The following is a 22,076-nucleotide window of genomic DNA, read 5'->3' as shown; positions in this document are numbered from 1 at the left end:
CAACAACCAAGACTTTTACAGATTTAGCATCAACAAAATTACTTAATTGGTTACACACTGTTTTTCTTTTTGTAACAGCTCTGAAGATGGCAGTAGCCGAAAACGGTCATAGTGAAATGTAAAAAAATTGATGTGATTGCGACCAAAAATCGGGCTTTTATATATCATCACAATAATAGGTACTGAAACTATACATTGTTTGATGTTTAACTTACAGAAATTACAATTAAAACATAACTCATTCAATTAACTGAATATGTCAAATATTCCTTCTTTTTGATAGTTTCTTCTACTATGAGGGTTAAGCCAAAATATTTGTTTAAATGATGAAATTAACAGATATAGTTATACAAACAATACTTTTGACAAAACTTTGGAATTAATTAAGGGCTGGCTTTGCTAACATGTTTTCGAATAGAGCCAAATAGATACTTTAAGAATACTAGTACTACTTCTTCCAAATGTTTATAATTAGTACAGAATTTATATTTGTTTATAAGTCAACAATAGAATCTAAGCCCTGAAACAATTACTGATTTCACCCTGTGACAAAAGATATTAACTAGGAATAGTCAAATTAAATTAGGAAATTGATGACATACACAAAACTAAGCACAAAATTAGATCTGGTGCTATTTTCTTTAAAACTGAGGGACAACCTTTCTTCTTTTATGAAAATGCAAATTACACTCATGTATGAATTTAAGGAGGCAGATGTCCAAACAAGAGAGGAAGTAACAAGATCCCAGGCAGCTTCGTCACACAGTCTTCTCCTGTTCTGAGGATTGTGCAACTAACTCATTTTCCAAAACAATAAATTTACTTTCTAAGTCAACAACATTCTAATTCACACTTTTTAATCCATCTGACAGCCCATTTTTTAGTTTTGAAACCTGATTACTAAGTTGGTCTATTTGGTATTGTACCCTGTCCATACTACTATTGTTTTCAGACTGTTCTGCTTTCATTTCCTCTAATTTTACTAAAATCAACTGCAAAATATCAGTTTTCACTGTTTCTTTGCTGACTGCACTTTCACTTGGTTCAAACATGTCTTGGCTGGGTTCTACAGATTTCACACCTACATCACTACCCTCATCTCTATTCATTTTCCTAGCAATCACATGAGTCCACTAAAGAAAAAAAGAAGAAAAAAAGAAAACAAAAATTCACAAATGGTTTGCACTTATCTTTTCTGAAATCCTTCATTGTATCTGTAAAGTCCTCTTTCAATTCATCCCGTCTGTCATTGTTGATATTATCTTGTCACTGTTGATCTGACTTTGTTGGGCAGTTCTTGGGTCATCTTTCGTTGAGTGATTTAAGTTCACTTACATAAAAACTGTAAATACAAATAATTGTCCTTTCTTCTTCTGCAACAGACAAAACTTCATTATGAGTCAACAGATCACAGCTGATGCCCACACTTTTAATCTTACCCTCCCACACATCACTATTAAAATTCCTGTCTTTGCACAAATTTTGAAAGCTTTAAGAGGCATAAGATATACAAAAGAAAAACTTTTTGCTTATCTTCATTTCTTTCTTCTTGTTGTTGGCTCTTGTTATTGTGTTTAGGGATACATTCCTGCTGCTGAAATTTAGATTTAATGTTGTGGGTTCTTCTACATCTACATCTATATATACACTCTTCTAGCCACCAAGCGGTGTGCGGCAGAGGGCACAATTGACGCCAAAATCATATTTCTCCCCCCTCTGTTCCCCTTGCGGATCACTTGAGGGAAAAACGACTGTCTGAACACCTCAGTACGAGCTCTTATTTCCCTTACCTTTGAATGGTGGTCATTGTGCAATTTGAAAGCTGGTGGTAATAACATATACTCTACATCCTCGGTGAAGATCGAATTTCGGAATTTAGTGAGCAGCCCCTTCTGTTTAGCGTGCTGTCTGTCTGCAAGTGTGTCCCACTTCAAACTTTCTATGAGATTTGTAATGCTCTTATGATGGCTAAATGTACCAGTCACAAATCTTGCTGCTCTTCTTTGGACCTTCTCAGTCTCTTGAATCAGACCCAACTGGTAAGGGTCCCATACAGAAGAACAATACTCCAAGTCTTGTTGACTGAATAACTGATGAAGATTTGCCGGTATATTTTTTGAATTTTATTCTTTGCCACATTATTAAATATCACACTGTCTTTACATTTTGCACATAGACAAAAACCAATAACTACAGTGTCATTGACAAATTTAGAAAAATGTGTATTTCCATCAGAGGCATGCCCACTACTCCTCCGCATTCTGCAGTATTCACCATATTCCAAAGAGTTTACAAAGCAAAAGAGTTTACAAACTTTCTTGACAAAACAAGATTCCTCACCAAAATACATCACTACTTTGTAAATGAGTCCAGAAATAATTTTTATAATTATTGTCAAATTGTGCAATTAATAATAGGAATTTTAAGTACACCAGAAATTTCGTAATTTCAAATATTTTGAAAACAAGAATAATTTTAACCATTAGTACATATCAATTGTAACAAATTAATTTCTTTTTGTACACTTTAGTTTGAAATATAATACATCATATAGAAAATCATATGAATTCTTTCAGGGAAACACCCGAAAATGTTCATCTATACAAGAATCGATAGTATACATGGTTTCCAGAATGAGATTTTCACTCTGCAGCGGAGTGTGCGCTGATATGAAACTTCCTGGCAGATTAAAACTGTGTGCCCAACCGAGACTCGAACTCGGGACCTTTGCCTTTCGCGGGCAAGTGCTCTACCAACTGAGCTACCGAAGCACGACTCACGGCCGGTACTCACAGCTTTACTTCTGCCAGTACCTCGTCTCCTACCTTCCAAACTTTACAGAAGCTCTCCTGCAAACCTTGCAGAACTAGCACTCCTGAAAGAAAGGATATAGCGGAGACATGGCTTAGCCACAGCCTGGGGGATGTTTCCAGAATGAGATTTTCATTCTGCAGCGGAGTGTGCGCTGATATGAAACTTCCTGGCAGATTAAAACTGTGTGCCCGACCGAGACTCGTACTCGGGACCTTTGCCTTTCGCGGGCAAGTGCACTTGCCCGCGAAAGGCAAAGGTCCCGAGTTCGAGTCTCGGTCGGGCACACAGTTTTAATCTGCCAGGAAGTTTCAGTATACATCGTATCGGGTATTTCTATAAAAAAAGGTAATGTTAGAGGAGGGTGTCCCATTACAAACTGCCATTTCAGAGGGGTTAGTTCCATATCTGGATAAGAAAACCTCAATTGCAATGGTACCCCAGTGGTTAATCCTGAGTAGTTGCTCTTCCTTATAGTATCCCATACGAGCGAACCAGTTGCATCTTTACCTGTGATTACTCATACTTTAGGTACCTGGGCTATGCACAGTTCTGTTTAAAAATAATAGCTCGATATATCATAGGGCCAAGCTGAGCACATCTGCTTTCATGCCCGCAGCTAGTTCGCTGCAAATAATAACTGTAGGTGTGATCCTGCAGTCAAATTGTCTATGCAATGGCTAGAATTGTGAGTTAATAAAATACACAGAAATCAAAACATAAATGAATAATTTAATAATAAGGGTTCTAATCTAATGTCTGTAGTTGACGTAGACAACAGAGAATTATGTTGAATAATGTTTATTCAAGAGAAAACGCCTCAAATAAATGTGAAGTTGTCTTGTAATATTCAGTTAAAGTACTGACAAATAAATGACCTTTTCAAATGCAGGTAAGTTACATTGGGAGTGTTACAACAATGGTAACAAAATACCCAAACTGAAAGATATGCAAAAACTAAGTCCATTTCGTGATCACAATACATAATACAGAATACACAAAGATTCACCAGCTAAAAACAGTTCAGAGTTCAAGATAATGATTTACAAATTAAGAAAAATGATGCACAGAATAGTAAATCACTCTCTGTCTATTTCCACTTCCATAAATCAAGCGGCAAAAGTTATAGTCCTACAGTGGAGTACATTCAGACCTGTTGAAATATAAAGTCCCATTGAAAGTTAGTATTGTAGTGGCCATTCACTACCCAGAATCAATTGCGTATATGACCAAATCATGCATGTTACCATAGGTAGGTCTACCTTCTTTCAGCCTCTGCATAAAGTGTCCTGAATCGCACTCTTGAGCTCGTCACTTGAAAAACCTCAATCTCCACTTGACTCCCATAGTGTTCTGCTACTGTCTGCTTCTCCATTGGCTGAAGAGTGTCCCCAACAAAAATACATCATCCTTAAGATCTACAGACATGATTTGATTCAAACTGACCACTTCCCAGCCCAAACTAATATCTTACAACAATATTTAAATAAAGAACTGTAATAAACATTTGGTTACAGTCAGATAATTTACAATTAACATATCTATGTCTACATGGACACTCTGCAAATCACACTTAAGTGCCTGGCAGAGGGTTCATTGAACCACCTTCACAATAATTCTCTATTATTCCACTCTTGAACAGCGTACAGAAAGAACGTAACACCTATATCTTTCCATTTGAGCTCTGATTTCCTTTACTTTATTATCATGATCATTTCTCCTTATGTAGGTTGGCATCAACAGAATGTGTTTTTACATTCAGAGGAGAAATTTGGTGATTGAATGCCTTTGTTTTAATGGCATCCGTGCCAAATCCTGTATTGTGTCTCAGTATTATGAAAAAGAAAGTTGCTATGCACTATCTAGTGGAGATGCCAAATTGCAGATAGGCACAACAGAAAGACTGTCACAATAAAGCTTTGACCACACACACACACACACACACACACACACACACACACACACACACACACACTCTTTCTCACGCAAACACAACTCAAAAAGCATTATTTGTGAGAGTCTTTTTGTTGTGCCTATCTGCGACTCTGCATCTCCACTATATGGTGAGTAGCAACTTTTCTTTTCATAATATTGTTAAATTCCATCCTGGATTTTCATTTTTTTGACTCTTGCGTGTATCATGTCTGCGACACTCTCTCCCCTACTTCATGATAATACAAATTGTGCTGCTGTTCTTTGAACTTTCTCAATGTACTTCATTAATCTTATCTGGTAAGGATTCCAGACCACACAGCAGTACTTCAAAGAGGATGGACAAGCATGGTGTAGGCAGTCTCTTCAGTAGATCTGTTGCAGTTTCTAAGTGTTCTGCCAATATAACACAGTCTTTGGTTTGCCTTCCCCACAACATTTTCTACATGTTCTTTCCAATTTAAATTGTTTGTAATTGTAATTCCTAGGTATTTAGTTGAATTTACAGTTTTTAGATTAGGCTGATTTATCACATAACTGAAGTTTAATGGATTGCTTTTAGCACTCAAACGTATGACCTCACACTTTTCATTATTTAGGGTCAATTGCCAATTTCTAAGTTGTTTTTCAATTTGTTTTGATGTTCTGATGAGTTTACTAGATGATAAATAACATCATCTGCAAACAATCTAAGATGGTCACTCAGATTGTCTTCTAAATCATTTAAGGAACAGCAGAGGGCCTATAACAGTACCTTGGGGGAAGCTAGAAATCACTTCTGTTTTACTTGATGACTTTCCATCAGATACTACAAACTGTAGCCTCTCTGACAGGAAATCATGAATCCAGTCATGTAACCGAGATGATATTCCATAAGCACATAATTTCACTACAAGCCGCTTGCGTGGTACAGTGTCAAAAGCCTTTTGGAAATCTAGAAATATGGAATCAATTTGAAATCTCTTGTCAATAGCACTCAACACATTGTAAGTACAAATAATAGTAGGTTCATAATTAAATAAACCAGCATTCTTGTGTAAGTGTGCTCACAATAAATGACAATAGACTGTCCTTAGGTATTATTTAAACAGTTATTTATGCCTTCTTGACAGAAACATCTTTTGGTTCTCTTTTCAATCTTGATGTCCACTAACACATGCAACTGACCACTTATAAATTAGCACAGTGTATTAATAGCACTTGGAATCAACATTTGAATGAAGTTACTGGCAAAATAGTAAACTGTTCATTAAATAACTACACAAGTATGACAATAAGTGCTGTGTTCATTAGCTGTGTAAATGTGGAGAATACAATATTCTGATTAACATTTGCATAATAAAAGATACATAAAAGACATAATGAATTAATAAACAAAATAGATACAGATACGTAGCTTTCAGGGATGATAGCTATAGTGCAATGCTATCATTTGAGATATCATTTGTTGAAACTGCATGAAGTGATTAAAAGTTGCCAATTCAGTGGTTCGTTGAGTAAATGTTTATTCACTGTAAAACATTAACTTCTACAGTTTTAAATATATTGAAATATTGTTGTGTCACTGGATGTGCCTCATTTTTCTGAGATTGCAAATGTATTCAGATTCATTTTAATTTGTAACTGTGAAAATCAGAGTGTCGTACCTTAGCCATCTTTAATGTTATGTGACACTCTGCCATTTCCTGGAGCATTGTCTGTTCTCCTAAGTGACCATCCATTGCTAAAATTTCTGTACTGGGATTAAACCACATCCAGTCCTTTGCTGATCCCTTGCATCTTGCTCGCCTGGAGCAGTCGCCTAACCAGAAGCCAGAACTGCTGCAGCACTCCCTGAGATCTGGGTCCACTAGCGTTCAGCCATACGACCAGTTCATCTTAATCATACCAATACTGGGTGGTCGATTAGCATGCCTAAGTATGGTAATGTTATACCCCATCTCTGCCTTGTTAGTCCTTCCCCCTCACCCAGTGCTCCCTCCTTACCCACATCAGCTTTCTGCTCCCGTCAGGTGAAGTTGCAGTCTGCAGTTCGGCCACAGAGCCAGAGAGCCAGTAGTTGTGTTTGTGTGAGCTGTGCTTGTGTGAATGTTGTGTATTTTCTATTTCAGAAGAAGCTCTTTTGGCCGAAAGCTTAAATGTTGAGCAGCTTTGTGTTGTGCCTGTCTGCGATTCAGTGTCTCCTCTATATGGTGAGTAGCAATCTATCGGTTTCATAATATTGTTGTTATACACACATATTGTAATTAGTGTATGATTCTTATATTTTATACTTGACACCTTATATTTTTTATCATTTTAACTCACAAGATTTTGTTTATCAGAAATTCATGTATTCTACTCCTTATTGTTATTGTACTGAATTGAATTTGAGATAAAAGAGCTTTGTGGCACAACTTGACTAAAGTGAGGGATAGTTTGATGGGACAGATCCTGTGACATCAAGCAGTAGTCAATTTGGTGAGGACAAGAAGTTTAATGGGTAAAAATGTTTAGACAAAACTTAAGCTTGAACACAGTAAGCTAAGCATTTATGGAAATACTTGCAAAAGGTAGTGTATGTAGTGTGGAAAGTTGCATCAAACTAGTCTCTGGACAGATTACAACAACAACATTGTTATCCAAGTGGACTAATATTCCCTATTTCTTATTTCAGCTTTAAATTGTTAAAATAGATAAAAAGTGTTAGTTTTATGTTAGTATTTTCATGAAAATGAAATGATTATGACAACTATTTTATAAGAAATTGGAGACATTGTACCACTTATTTCATGGCTGTACTCTGAAAATATTTCTATCATGTAACACAGTCAAATACGTCTCTCATGTGATGGATTAGATTGTTTTCACATCTAATGCACCGCATCAGTTAAAAAGAAAAAAAAATGGAGAACAAGTCTGACTGAATGAAGACAGCATGTTTCCACTTATGCTGTAATATTTGTAAAGACCTTTTCATGGTTAAAAAGGTAGAAACTTGAAAATGGCTATGTAAGCCAAAAGTAATTGTATGAGTTATTAGAGATTGTAATAAACATTAAAACCTAATTGGAAAAGGACATCATTCAACAAATTTATGGCTGGAGTGCCCACAATGAAAAAGTTCTGACCGTTAGCTTAGCACAAACATTTTAAACTTTTTGCTTTTTATCAGTTTTACCAACCTTGTATTCATGCAGCTACTTGGTTTGTTATTGTGGGACTCTATGGATGGTCCTATGAACCTTTTCACTACAGGAAACAATTGAGATATTCTTCAGAAGCCAAGAAGACTCTGACACTGACTGCAATGTAGTTTGGTGAGTTACAAGCAAGACAACAGCTATGAAACTGCACAGCACATATTTTGCCTCATAGTCATATCTGTCAAAATATTGTGCCAAGTGATGTTCTGAGTTTACTTTCAGCTAATTTTAAAGTTGTCATTGTAGAATAACTTGCCATTTACTATAAGAATATGCCTCTGAACCATCCTGGATTTTCCATTGTTAGAAAAATATATTAGACATTTTTCTGTAAAAAGAATATAGTGTTTTGCTTATGTGAACAGAAATAAGAAATTGTTCTTTGTAAATCATCTCCTTGTTATTCATATTGGCAGTGTTCATAAACAACAAGACACACACAATTTTAAATTAGCATTTGATTTTAGAAGAACAACATACACAAACAACAGTACAGAATTTTATACATATATATATATATTTTTAGAAATGTAATCAATTAGAACTCATGTCCAAAATTCATTTGTACTGTTAACAATTTGCAGAATATTTGCATCATTTAGTACATATGTACATGTAAGAACTCACAAAATAGTTTCATACTTCATTGTTCTTGGCATTGAATCTTTTGTTGCTGCATGAGTGAATGAATAACAGTTGCAATAACAAACAGGGATAATAAAGGTACAATGGCAAGAGAACTAATTCTCTTCACTCAAGGCCAAATCCTTCAGCATTTGAAATAGCTATTATGAGCTTCTGACGAAGGGTATCTTTTGACTCATAAGTTGGGAGCACAAGCTGATTGAAGCAAGTATGTGCTTCAGGCAAATTATCTGGTTTATTTGTCACACGGGTAATCTTGAATGTCATTTCCCCCATTCCTCCAACTGGTACTCGGTCACTGCCAGTAGCAAAAAGCAGAAATTTCTTCTTTAGTTCATCAGACAGAGAATGAAGCACATCCCAAAAGTCACTGGAAAAAAAATCATTTAGTTGCTATTGCTGGTACATAAAATGTATAGCTATCATGTTGATATTAGTACATTCTGAGCTTAACAACAAAGTTCTGTAATTTTTTACTCACTTTACTCTTCAAACAATTTGCAAAATGACAGTGTATACAGAATTTTTTATTCTGAAATACTGGAATATCTGATAAATGTAATAAGTTGGAGGGAAGTGTGCCAGTATTGCCTTCCCCACAAAGAGTGAAGGAAGGGCAGCAGGAACCCGAGGTTTTAAGATCTCATAAATATTTATGTCACTGTTGATGGTAGCAGTAACTCAGTTACAGGGGAAAGGAATTGTCCTTAACACCAGAGCTACCACTTGCTAGGAACAGAAAAACTAAAAAGAAGTCAACAGATTCACATTCTAGTCCTTGTTCTCTTGAATACAAGTACGGTGTATTAATCAATGTGTTGATTTCACTTGATGGAAAGAAGTAAATTGTGTTCTATAGACTTATCATTAAAGATGCCCTTTAGATATGTGGAAGAATGTAGGTATAATTAACAACGAATTAGACGTCAAGAACAATCTCTGTGCAGTGGGTTCTTTAAGAAAAGTGATAGGAGAGATGTCAGTAACTACCGACCTATTTCACTGCTGACATAGTTTCCCAAAATTTTTGAGAAGGTGATGTATTCTAGAATAGTATCTCACCTAGGGAACAATAATATCCTCAGAAAATCATAGTTTGGATTTCAGAAGGGTTGCTCTACTGAGAATGCCATTTATATGTTGCCACACGAGATATTACAAGCATTAAATAACGAAATAACACCGGTAGGTGTTTTCTGTGACCTATCCAAGGCATTTGATTGTGTGAATCATAGTATACTCATAGATAAATTGAAGTTTTATGGGATTGATGGTATAGCCATAGTAGTAATTCAACCAACAGAATCCAAAGACTTAATTATGACTGGGGAGAAATGATGTATGAAGTTCCTCAAGGCTCAATCTTAGGTCCACTACTGTTTCTCATATATGTAAATGAACTACTGTCTTATGTACAACATGCAGAACTAGTTCTTTTTGTAGATGACACAAGTATTGTAATCTCTCCCAGTATACATACAGAAATGGAAGAAATGGTGAACAAAGTTTTCGAAAGTATCACTGACTGGTTTTCTGTGAATGGTCTGACCCTGAATGTCACAAAGACACATCATATTCAGTTCTGCACCTCTAGGGGTGATGCACTGACTGTTTTTCTGTGAATGGTCTCACCCTGAATGTCACAAAGACACATCATATTCTGTTCTGCACCTCTAGGGGTGATGCATGAATGATAAGTGTAACACATGGTGATCAAACAACACATAGGGTGGAAACTGCAAAATAGGTGTCCTATTGATGAGAATTTAAATTGGAAAAACACATTTTAGAACTCCTGAAACAACTTAATTCAGCCACATTTGCACTTAGAATCATAGCAAATTTTGGGAAGAGAGAAATCAGGAAGTTGACATATTTTGCTTATTTTCATTCAGTAATGTCATATGGAATAATGTTCTGGGATAATTCATCTTTAAGAAAGAAGGTCTTCATTGCCCAAAAGTGTGCTGTAAGAATAATATGCAGTGCTCACCTGCGATCGTCTTGTAGACATCTGTTTAAGGAGTTGGGCATTTCGACTACTGTTTCACTGTATATTTATTCCTTAATGAAGTTTGTTGTAAATAATCCACTACAGTTCAAAAGGAACAATGAGGTACATAATTACAATACTAGAAGAAAAAAATTGACATTCATTACCCAACACTAAGGTTGTCTTTAGCACAGAAAGAGGTGCATAATGCTGCAACAAAAATTTTGACTACTTACCCAGTGATATAAATGTCTAACAGACAGCAAGGTAAAATTTGAAAATAAATTGAAAAAGTTTCTCCTTGACAACTCCTTCTATTCCGTAGAAGAATTTCTTAGTTTGTAATGTGTAGAGGATGATGTGTAGGAATTGCTAACTAAATCTGCATATCTTCTTTTCATTTGGGGAGGGGGTTATATGGTGATGTTTAAAGTACAAATAGGGGTACAAATTAATTTGCAATATGAATATGAAATGACTCATTCCACATCACGACAATTTATCATAGAAAATGATCCATGGAGCATGAAAGAAACTAACTAACTAACTAACTGTGTATCATTACTCAGTCCATTATTTGTATTCTATTAGGTTTTTTTTTAAGTAAGGACCGTTCGCGTGTATAGTCCCGTAGTTCACACGGACGCCGCAACAAGCCACCACGCCACTTGCCGGCATCCTTCCTGTTCACACTGATGCAAGTTGCAGCTCTGTAGCTGACGTGTACGCATCGCTGTGCTACTTTATAATGTTTACGATTATTGAATCGCCCGCCGCGTGTGAGATACGGTCAGTGATACGTTTTTTGACTGCGAGAATCCTATCAGCTGCAGAAATTCATCGTCAGTTAACAGAAGTTTATGGCTTGAATGCAATGAGTGAAGGTAAAGTGCGTCAATGGGTTAGAGAGTTTAAAAATGGCCATCAAAACATCCATGACGAAGAACGCTCAGGCCGGCCCTCTGTGATCACTGATGATTTGGTGGCTGCAGTCGAAACAAAGATTCGTGAGGACAGAAGATTCACAATTTCCACTCTTTCTTTGGAATTTCCACAAGTTTCAACATCAGTTTTGTACAAAATTGTGTCTGAAAACCTAAACTTTAAGAAACTGTGTTCTCGGTGGGTACCCAGACTCCTCACAGAGGACCACAAAGGGAAGAGATTTGCCACTTCATTGGACTTCTTGATTCGTTACGAGGCAGAAGGGGATGACATGTTGAGTCAAATTGTCACTGGAGATGAAACATGGGTATCCCATATCACTCCCGAAAGCAAGCGGCAATCGATGGAATGGCGACACACAACCTCACCCGTCAAGGTCAAAGCCAAACAGACGCTGTCAAAGTGCAAGATTATGGCAACTGTGTTCTGGGACCGGCGCGGTGTTTTGCTAGTGGACTTTATGCCATGAGCAACGACAATCAACTCAGATGACTACTGTGCAACTCTAAAGAAGCTCCGCAGAGCAATTCAAAACAAAAGGCGCGGCATGCTGACAAAAGGAGTTTTGCTCCTGCACGATAACGCTAGGCCTCACACCTCTCAAAAGACTCGGGATTTGATTGATTCTTTTGGCTGGGAAGTTTTGGACAATGCACCATACAGCCCCGACCTTGCTCCTAGCGATTTTCACCTTTTCCGGTACCTGAAACACCATCTTGGCGGGCAGCGTTTCAATGACGACGGTGAAGTGAAAGCGGCTGTGAACTCTTGGCCGTCGGAGCAGGCGGCTGAATTCTTCAAAGAGGGAATTAAAAACTTAGTTGTACGGTATGACAAGTGCTTAAATAAACAAGGCAACTATGTAGAAAAATAGGTAAAAGTGTGTAGAATCAGAAAATAAAAGTTTTTTTACAAAAGTATTTGTATCTTTTTGTAAAAATAAAAATGGCCCTTACTTAAAAAACAACCCTCATATATAGGATTTCAAGTATTGTATTAATACCCTATTTGTATTTACAACTGCAATAAATGAAATTCACACAGTTAATAGAAAAACTTCTACTTTGAGAAAAAGTTATATTAAGCAAACTGTTTATTTATATCAAAAGGAAAATTCATTTGAGGAAACTATAATACTATGTGATAAAATTTCTGGCCAATAAGTACCTTCAGAAGGCAAAATACTATGTTATAATATATTACACTTTGAGACGTGAGATGTTATTTCCCTGCCCACATTCATTTCTGAAAATACTATTATGTACTTCCAGAAGTATAGGAAAAGCCTAATGTATTATAGAATAGATCATAAAATATTCAGCTGAAATTTTTCAATTTACTGATGTCACACTCATCTAAATCCAACATATTGCTTGCATGTTATGTAATTTTTAATCAAGCAGAGCAGTGGTATTCAGAGAGATGCATGACAGTCATGTTTGGTCATTGTTACTCAAGGTGACAAGGAAAGGCCATTGGAGGTGCAGGACTACTAAAGTAAGGACAAAATTGGTCCCAAAGATGAGTAAAACAGAGATGTCTTAAATGATCTATAAGATTGGCATAGGAATGCTCCAGTCACAATTAATAAGTGACACAGAGTTGTCAACAACAGAACGAACTTGTTCCTGTCCCTGCAGGATGGAACAAAAGAAATAGTCCATTTATAAAAATATGGATTAGATGATCAGAAATTAGAGTGTAACATACCTTGACAGTGTGGTTTGGATGAGACAGATCAGTCCTAAAATTATCACAAGAGGTGCTTTGAGTGACTATAAGCAAAGGTCACTGCTAGTAGAAGTAGTTTAATTAAGAATATTATGAAAAGTGACATATCTGATGTCACAGTCAGAGAAAAGTTTACAAACAGGGTTAAAGGGTTGTTCAAAGCTGATCATGATGGATATTGGTTGAGAGCAGATCATGTAGCATGAGGTGGACTAACCTCAACAGGGAAATAAGCTTCAGTGGTAGTTCATCTGATGTTGCAAAGTAAAGCCATATACAATCACATATGAAATGACTTTCATTGGTGCTCAAAGGTTTGAACAGTGGCAATAACTACATAGTTAGACATGGTTACCTCACATGAATAAAGCTTATGTCATACTCAGAGGCGTACACATTCCATTTTTAACCTACAATGCTTGCCTGTTCACCAGGCAGGCAAGCTGTTGCACATTATCAGCAGAGGGGGTAGGCTGCTTTACTCCCATCCAAGCCAAGCTACGCCCAATCCAAGCTATTCTCAATCCAAGCTATGCCCAATCCAAGCCAAGCTAAGCCCAGCCATGCAAGCTTATCGAATTCTGTTTGCCTGCCCATCTCCCTGCTGTGCTATGCTACACAGCTGGTATTTCTGTACGCTTTCATTGTACTGTTATGAGTAGAGTTCAGAAGTTTATAAAAAATCTTCCTCTTACCCAAGTATCACAGGATGAGGCACAGTGAAATATATATTCGTGTTGAGTCATCATATGCCAGAAGATGGTGGATTTTATTTGTCCTTTTTTTACTTTCCAGCATGTTTTGAGATAGTTTTTTAGTTCAATATTAACAGTTTTCTCTGCAACTTCACCCTCTTTCAACTAGTACTGGCTATTTTCAATTCTAACCATCATCAGATCACCTCTAATACATGTTTTCTGTAGCAAGTAGAACCATCTCTTTCGTTTGCTCTTAAGAACCTGAAGAAGTCTATTATACAGCAATTTCAGCTAAAGTAAGTATTGGAAGTTTAGTTTCTGTAACCTTAGTGTGTTTCAACCAAATATGACCCCAATCATACCCATTTGCAGGTTTGCAGAATTCATTGTAAGTGACCAAAATAGTTCATCCTAAATTCTCCAAATGCGTTTAGCAAACACAAATTTTATCTTTTATATTAATTAATCTAAACATTACATGTCTGAAAGAAGAAGCTTCTCTTACATCATAAGTTTTCTTCACACTTTGTTGCATGCCACCAGTATGTGGTTTTCAATATCCAATGAACCATGGCTTTTTTTCATATTTCAATCAATGTTTGCCATAAATTTAGAAACTAAATGGCATCAAGTCCTTTGCACACATTTCCACACACCTGATCCTCTTGCACAATATGTATGAAGTGAAGAAGCTGCTGGTCAAATTTACAGTCATGTTGTAAGATATTCAAGGTCCCCAAATAAATGTTTAGTAACATTTTACATAATCTGCATTGCAGGATGCCTTCTGATTTATTTGAAGCTGCCTCATAAAGAAATAAAAACTTTTCCTTTGCTGAATTTGTGCCCCTTTTTTGTGACTGATATATATTCCCCATATCACAATTTCTCCACAGCCTTCTTTAAGTTTGGTTTGTTCATTTTGCTGCTCCTGTTCTTATGATAAATGAGCTGCAGTGAAAGTACCTGCATAAATGTGTACATGGCTAGTTGTGTTGGATTGACAGTGCAACATGTTGTTGGATGCAGCAGCCTGAATGGGTCCTGTTAAGCTTGCCAGGCTTGTAGGAACCTAAGTTGGCCTGTTTAACCACTGTGCTTCAGTACATATGCACCCTTGGTCTCCGTTGTGGCAGACTGAGCTGCTTTATGGTTGTGGTGGAGACAGGGGCAGGCAAGCTAGAAAGAGAATTTGTACATTTCTGGTCACGATACTGCATCATTCTGTGCAGCAGATAATCACACATGGCCTTGTGGTGACAACTGAGTGGAGAAAACTAATAGTAGTGGAGAATCTTCTGGAGAACAGTGCCCACAAGTAGCTTAAATATCCTGGAATTTCATGTATAAAATCACGTGTGCCAGCGTATTTTGTGCAGGTGTCTTGGAATGTGTGTGTTAAAGCACACCTATTTGGAATGTGTGTGTTAAAGCACACCTATTCAGTGATTTCCTATTGATGGTGCTAGTTTGTCAAAAGTACTTTGGGGAGATGATTAGTCAGAATTAGTGGCTTTTGTGAAGGCTCCTTGTATTCTGGTGTGACGCACACCTATCTTTGACTTGAGGATGATACTGATGCGCACCAACCAAATTTGGAGGACATAGGGCCTCAAGAGTACAATGTATTTTACCAGATGCTTTGGATACTTATTTTTTGGACAACCTACCTCTTCTCAGGCCTATCATTTCATTCACATGTGCCACCAGCAGGAGCACAACATCAGAAGTTGCACTATGAATGTAAGACAAGTGAATTTTTGCACGTTGCAGTGTCACTGATGAGTGCTGATTGGCAGAAACCAAGAGATGGGTCTACTTTAGTGTGTGGTGTCAATAGGTCACATCGACCACACAAATTACAATCTTTGGAACATTAACTGCTCTGACGAGCCACCATGTTTAATTGAGTCTGCCTTTGTACTTTATGCAGTGTTCATGTGTATCAGTCTTTATGGTAAAATATATGTGTATTAGAAAACTTGGGAACTGTTTATTACGTATATTACATTCCATATCCAGAATCACATATTGGTGACCCCGGACAAAAAGTTATATGTCTTCCGCAGCTTCCGCTCCGGTCATATTGAATCAACAGGTTTCACACACGACACCATGGCCACATCACCAAACATTCTTTGTGAAGATTTGGAGGCCCAGCTCTTACAAGCAGGCCATTGGTTATTTCACAGCTAACGGACAATGATCCACGATCTTCAATGAGGATAACCTCTACTTCAGCAACTCCACAATGACCGAGTGTTATGCAGTTACCTCATACAATGAACTCAATTTTTGTTTTGCTGGATTATGCACAACAACAAGTGAAAAGTGAAGTGGACAATCTACTAAATAATGTGATGATTGATCGCTCGTACGAAGTTCAAAGGGACTGAAGTTCGCACACGTGCTTTGATCCTCTATGCGCCATGACGTCGGTTACAGTAGTGCTGTGTGCAACACTTGTCATTTGTGCAAAATGCACATGAAGTCAACTATTACCAAGCTACGCCAGCCTCACCTTCCTCACAAATCAGTAACAGACATTTTTATGCCTCCAGTCCGCCAGAACAAACCACTGGATCAGCGGCCCAATTTTGTGACTACGTGGGTACGAGTATGCTCAACATAGCCTCTTCACCCAGCAACGTTGTACTATGACAGTGCAACCGTCAACAGGTTTCACCAGTTTTTTATGGTCCTACCACGAAGGGTGCATGGCCAGTGTGCACGGAAAACTATCGTTGTTGCCACTTTAAGTTCCAGGCCCCCCGCCCCACTACTCCTCACCCATGGGGGGGGGGGGCCTTGATTCCAACCATTTAACCGCTCACTCCTTCTGCAGTACTGTCTACGTCTGCCATGCCGGCCTTCCACATCATTTCCAAGTTGGACAATGTCAGTGCTATTCCTGCAATTTCCGGTCCAGTTTACGGGCCCTCATTACATGCTGCTGGCCCGTTTGCTACCACGGTACCGACTGTGCCTGCCGTGTCGTATTTTTGGGCATCTTCAGAGACTTTACAACCAACCGTTGTTCCGAACATGTGTGCTAGTAACATTTTCATTCCGGTAATGCTGGATCCCAGCATGAACTCTTGTGCAGCAGGAACGCAGGCCTTCCAATACACACCGAAACCACCTTTGTCTCCACCTCCAGGCCATCTACCCAAGCTACCTCCCCTATACGAGGACAATCCAGTTTCATGGTTCGCACTGGTGGAGCACCTCTTCGAGCTGCATCAAGTGACTGTTGACAACTCCAAGTTCCTATGTTTGGTCACACACCTTCACAACCACTTGGATTTAATTTGTGATCTCCTACTTTTGCCTCCACCACCACCGAAATATGAGCTCACCAAGAAAACAATATTGGACCAACTTGCCTGCTCGCCACAGGAATTAATAATCACGATTCTGTACGAGGAGCATCTGGGGGACCATTCTCCATCACAACTTTGGCACTGCCTCAAATTACTCGTGAGTGAACACACGATGCCAGACATCACCCTGTGGGTGGTATGGTCTGCCAAGTTACCTACTGACCTACAGATACACTTATTGCTGTACTCATTCGAGTCTATCGGTTCTCACCTATGCATTGCAGATCAGCTGTATGCGCTCCTGCGCCAGAAACACCCAGCTCATCCACCATTGCTGTTTGATACTACACCTTCTGTTTACCGGCAGTCTGCAGGCAGGGGCAGGGCCCGTTCTGCTTCCATGCCTTCTACTCCGCCAGGCAGTACTTGTTCACTCTCTCCTCTTTCCGAGCACTCAAGAATCTCCCACACTCCATACGTACCAGTTTATGTCCCAGAACAGATCAATAAGGACAAGCCTCCCCCGCTATCACAGTCACTGTTAGCACCACATCCGACTCATCCATACTGTTGGTACCACAAGCTTTTTGGGGCTGAGGCCAAGAAGTGCAGGTTACCTTGCCAACACCAAAACGCCGACTGCAGGAACTAAGTGACACTGAGTCCTGTGGGGAACTTCACAGGCATCCCCTAACATTGCACTCTGTTCGCTCGTCCCCTCGGCTGAACGGTCATTTATACATTACAGACTTTTCAACACAGATTGTCTACCTAATTGACACTGGCGCTGACGTGTCTATCATTACTTCATCGTTGGCTCCCACCGACTTTTCACTGATGAAGTCTCTCCTACGAGCTGTCAATGCATCAACGTTACAAACTGTCGGTTCTGTGAAAGTGATGGTGCACCTATCCCTTTCTCTGCTTTCCCGTGACTTTCTACATCACCAACATCAATGAACCAATTCTTGGTATGGAGATTTTGTCCCATTACAAACTCTCCCCAAACGTAGTCCAGTGTTCCTTGTTACACCACTCGTCTAACACTCAGATACCGTGCTCCAGCACCCATTCTCCTCATTCCGTTTCCGTCGCAACATGGGATTTAGTTCACGAGTGTTCTGCGATGAGAACGACGAGCTGAAACAATGCATTGCTCACACTTACAACAAGCTCGCAGTGGCTCGCACTTCACTGTTGAAACTGCAATCTGCAGTTCCTTCACTGGATTGAACTTTATCGTCAAGCATGAGTTCAAACACTCATCAGGTTAGTACAAAAACATTCATTGCATGTGACGATTCGCGTTCAGTGACCTCTACACTGCCCAAGCGCCCACTATGCGCAGTGCCTCATGTTTCAAACAGTGTCTCTAATAACAGTCACTCGCGCAGCACGACCATGCTTGCTACGCAGCCAGCCGCCCTGCTTGTTGATAAATGATCCCCCTCTCCTGCGTGCCAGCGAAGCAGCTTGGCGGCCATCGCTGTCCCTCACATGATGCCAGCGCCTCTCTCGCCCGCGCCGGTTGCCCACAGCAAAGTTAACAACAAACAGTCACTGCACACTCCACTCCACTCCGTGCTGCGCATGCAGGCGACCTCTACAAACAAGCGCACGCCCCGCTCGCGTAATAGGCATGTGACTTTCATGCTGCCTTTTCCCACTTGTGCTAATGGCTACACCTCATCGCACTCCACTCGTCTCAAAACTCCACGTCAGAATGTTACTCAGCCTCGTGTGCAGTTCTCAGTCTCTTCTGTCAGTGACGGAATGACACAAAAGATAATTACCACTGCTGGCCCTCCTATTAGACACAAGGTTAGATGCCTCAGCCCCATTAAGTTGCACGCGCCCCAGCAGCAAATTAACGAAATTCTGGAGGCAGGCATCCTAAAGCCATTGGACAGCAATTGGTCTTCACCTGTTCACCTCGTCACCAAACACGACGATTCTTTTCGAATGTGTGGTGGTTACAGACGTTTAAATGCTTGCACTGTCATGGACAATTACCTGTGCCAAATATAAATGATTTCACTCATATGTTATTGGGTACCACAATCTTCAGTGTGTTTGACTGCAAATGTGCTTATCACCAGATTCCCGTAGCGCTGGAAGACATTCCAAAGAGTGCGATCATCACACCACTCGGTTTGTTCCAGTACAACTTCATGCCATTCAGTTTAAAGAAGGCGGCACAAACGTGGCAATGTTTTGTTGATGATTTGAGTTCTGCTTCACATACATGGATGACATACTCATTTTCAGCAAATCGACTGAAGACCGTGAAGATCATTTATCCCAGGTCCTCTAGACTTCAGCATCCAGCAGTGTCAAGATCAACAAAGAAAAATTCCAATTGCATCAGTCTTCTGTGACATTTTTGTGTTACACTGTCTCTGCAGACAGAATACAGCCTCCCAAATCCCACGTGCAGTCTATCATGTCATTGCCACCCCCAGCTACGTACAAAGAACTCAGACGTTTCCTGGGTACTATAAATTACTACCGGCATCATCTACCTTATCTTCAGCATTCTTCTGTAGCACCACATTTCGAAAGCTTCTATTCTCTTCTTATCCAAACTAGTTATCGTCCATGTTTCACTTCCATACATGGCTACACTCCATACAAATACTTTCAGAAACGACTTCCTGACACTTAAATCTATACTCGATGTTAACAAATTTCTCTTCTTCAGAAACGATTTCCTTGCCATTGCCAGTCTACATTTTATATCCTCTCTACTTCGACCATCATCAGTTATTTTACTCCCTAAATAGCAAAACTCCTTTACTACTTTAAGTGTCTCATTTCCTAATCTAATTCCCTCAGCATCACCCAATTTAATTTGACTACATTCCATTATCCTCGTTTTGCTTTTGTTGGTGTTCATCTTATATCCTCCTTTCAAGACACTGTCCATTCCATTCAACAGCTCTTCCAAGTCCTTTGCTGTCTCTGACAGAATTACAATGTTATCGGCGAACCTCAAAGTTTTGATTTATTCTCCATGAATTTTAATACCTACTCCGAATTTTTCTTTTGTTTCCTTTACTGCTTGCTCAATATACAGATTGAATAACATTGGGGAGAGGCTACAACCCTGTCTCACTCCTTTCCCAACTAATGAGGAGGTATTGAATAGGATTGGGGAGAAGAGAAGTTTGTGGCACAACTTGACTAGAAGAAGGGATCGGTTGGTAGGACATGTTTTGAGGCATCAAGGAATCACAAATTTAGCATTGGAGGGCAGCGTGGAGGGTAAAAATCGTAGAGGGAGACCAAGAGATGAATACAATAAGCAGATTCAGAAGGATGTAGGTTGCAGTAGGTACTGGGAGATGAAGAAGCTTGCACAGGATAGAGTAGCATGGAGAGCTGCATCAAACGAGTCTCAGGACTGAAGACCACAACAACAATAACATCATCTACCTTCTGCTGCGACTGTGCTGACCCCGCTGATGGACTCACTCTCTGGCAAACAAACTTTGGGCGTTAAACCAGTCTGTTGGACTGAACCCAAGCTAGAGGCTTTCAGTGCTCTTAAAACAGCTTTAGCTCACACAGTCGTACTCGCCCACCCTGAATCTGTCTGCCGATTTGTTTATCACTATGGATGCCAGCGACATCATGGTTGGGGCAGTATTGCAACAGAGCAAAGGTGACACAGTTTCACTACTTCATTTCTTCTTGAAAAAACTGTCAACAACACAGAAGAAATATTCCGCTTTTGACAGACAGCTTTTGAACGTGTACGAGGCCGTCAAACATTTCTGCACTGCCATTGAGAGCTATCCATTCTTCCCCCTGATGCTTCTGCCACTTCAACCTGGTCTCTCAATTTAGTACAAATGTACATAACATCAAAGGCACAGAGAACATCGTCGCTGATTTCCTCTGGCGGTTCATGGCCATTTCAAGTATCATTGATTTATCCGACTTCGCTGCTCTACAGGCTTTGGACGAGGACACTCAGGCCTGCTCACAGATCCACAGTCTTTGCATGTGGGGGCTGTGTGTGGCGTCGATGGGTGGGGGGCTGTGTGTGGCGTCGATAGGTCACATCGACCACACAAATTACAATCTTTGGAACATTAACTGCTCTGATGAGCCACCATGTTGAATTAAGTCTGCCTTTGTACTTTATGCAGTGTTCATGTGGATCAGTCTTTACGGTAAAATATATGCATATATAGAAAACTTGGGAACTGTTTATTACATATATTACTATCCGTATCCAGAATCCCATAAGTGTGAGACTGGTGGACCTGGAACTCAGTCAGCCACCAACGCAGAGAGTACTTTTTGCAGTGACTTTGTGTGTGTTGTGCTTCTCATCTAACTTGTAGAGATTGTGCATAAAATTAATTGATAGTTTAATAACATACAACCTATTCTGGCTGCAACATAACTCTTTCTGTTTAGTTTGATGGTTTTATGTAATGCCTTCATCTCTATTTTTCACATCATGTATCCTTTATCACTGCTTAGGCATTAACCTGAGTAATTTTATTTCTTCCACCATCTCATTTTATGTTGACTTGAAATAAGTGAAAAAAAGAGAGAAGCAGCCAAATTTGTCTTTTACCGTTGTACAGTTAATGGAGTGGAAGCAAAGAAACATGTGCTCATGTTTTTGAACAAGACCAGTTCATTCTGCAAGATCAATTACATAAATGGTGAGTTCAAAAAATACATTAGCATGGGCTATATTAATTATCAACTTGTTCAATAATTTTAAATCTTTGTAAGTAGAAGGATGTTGGAAGAGAGCATCTCCAACAAAGCAATGAAAAGACTTCTTTTCCCA

At 39.2% G+C, this 22,076-nt stretch overlaps 1 protein-coding gene across 1 annotated transcript in view; it reads right to left on the bottom strand.

The window, feature by feature from the left end:
• Nucleotides 1-8,503: 8,503 nt before the first annotated feature.
• Nucleotides 8,504-22,076, bottom strand: part of LOC126458793 (probable E3 ubiquitin-protein ligase HECTD2) — a 344,272-nt gene continuing 330,699 nt past the window's right edge. Inside the window, exon 14 of the mRNA XM_050095818.1 lies at nucleotides 8,504-8,943. Within this exon, the coding sequence (XP_049951775.1) occupies nucleotides 8,679-8,943 (265 nt within the window). The 3' untranslated portion in view covers nucleotides 8,504-8,678. The remainder of the gene's footprint in view (nucleotides 8,944-22,076) is intronic.

Source organism: Schistocerca serialis, chromosome 1 (genome assembly GCF_023864345.2).
Source record: "Schistocerca serialis cubense isolate TAMUIC-IGC-003099 chromosome 1, iqSchSeri2.2, whole genome shotgun sequence".
Classification (NCBI taxonomy): Eukaryota; Metazoa; Arthropoda; class Insecta; order Orthoptera; family Acrididae; genus Schistocerca; species Schistocerca serialis.
This window is presented reverse-complemented; position numbering and strand designations above follow the sequence as displayed.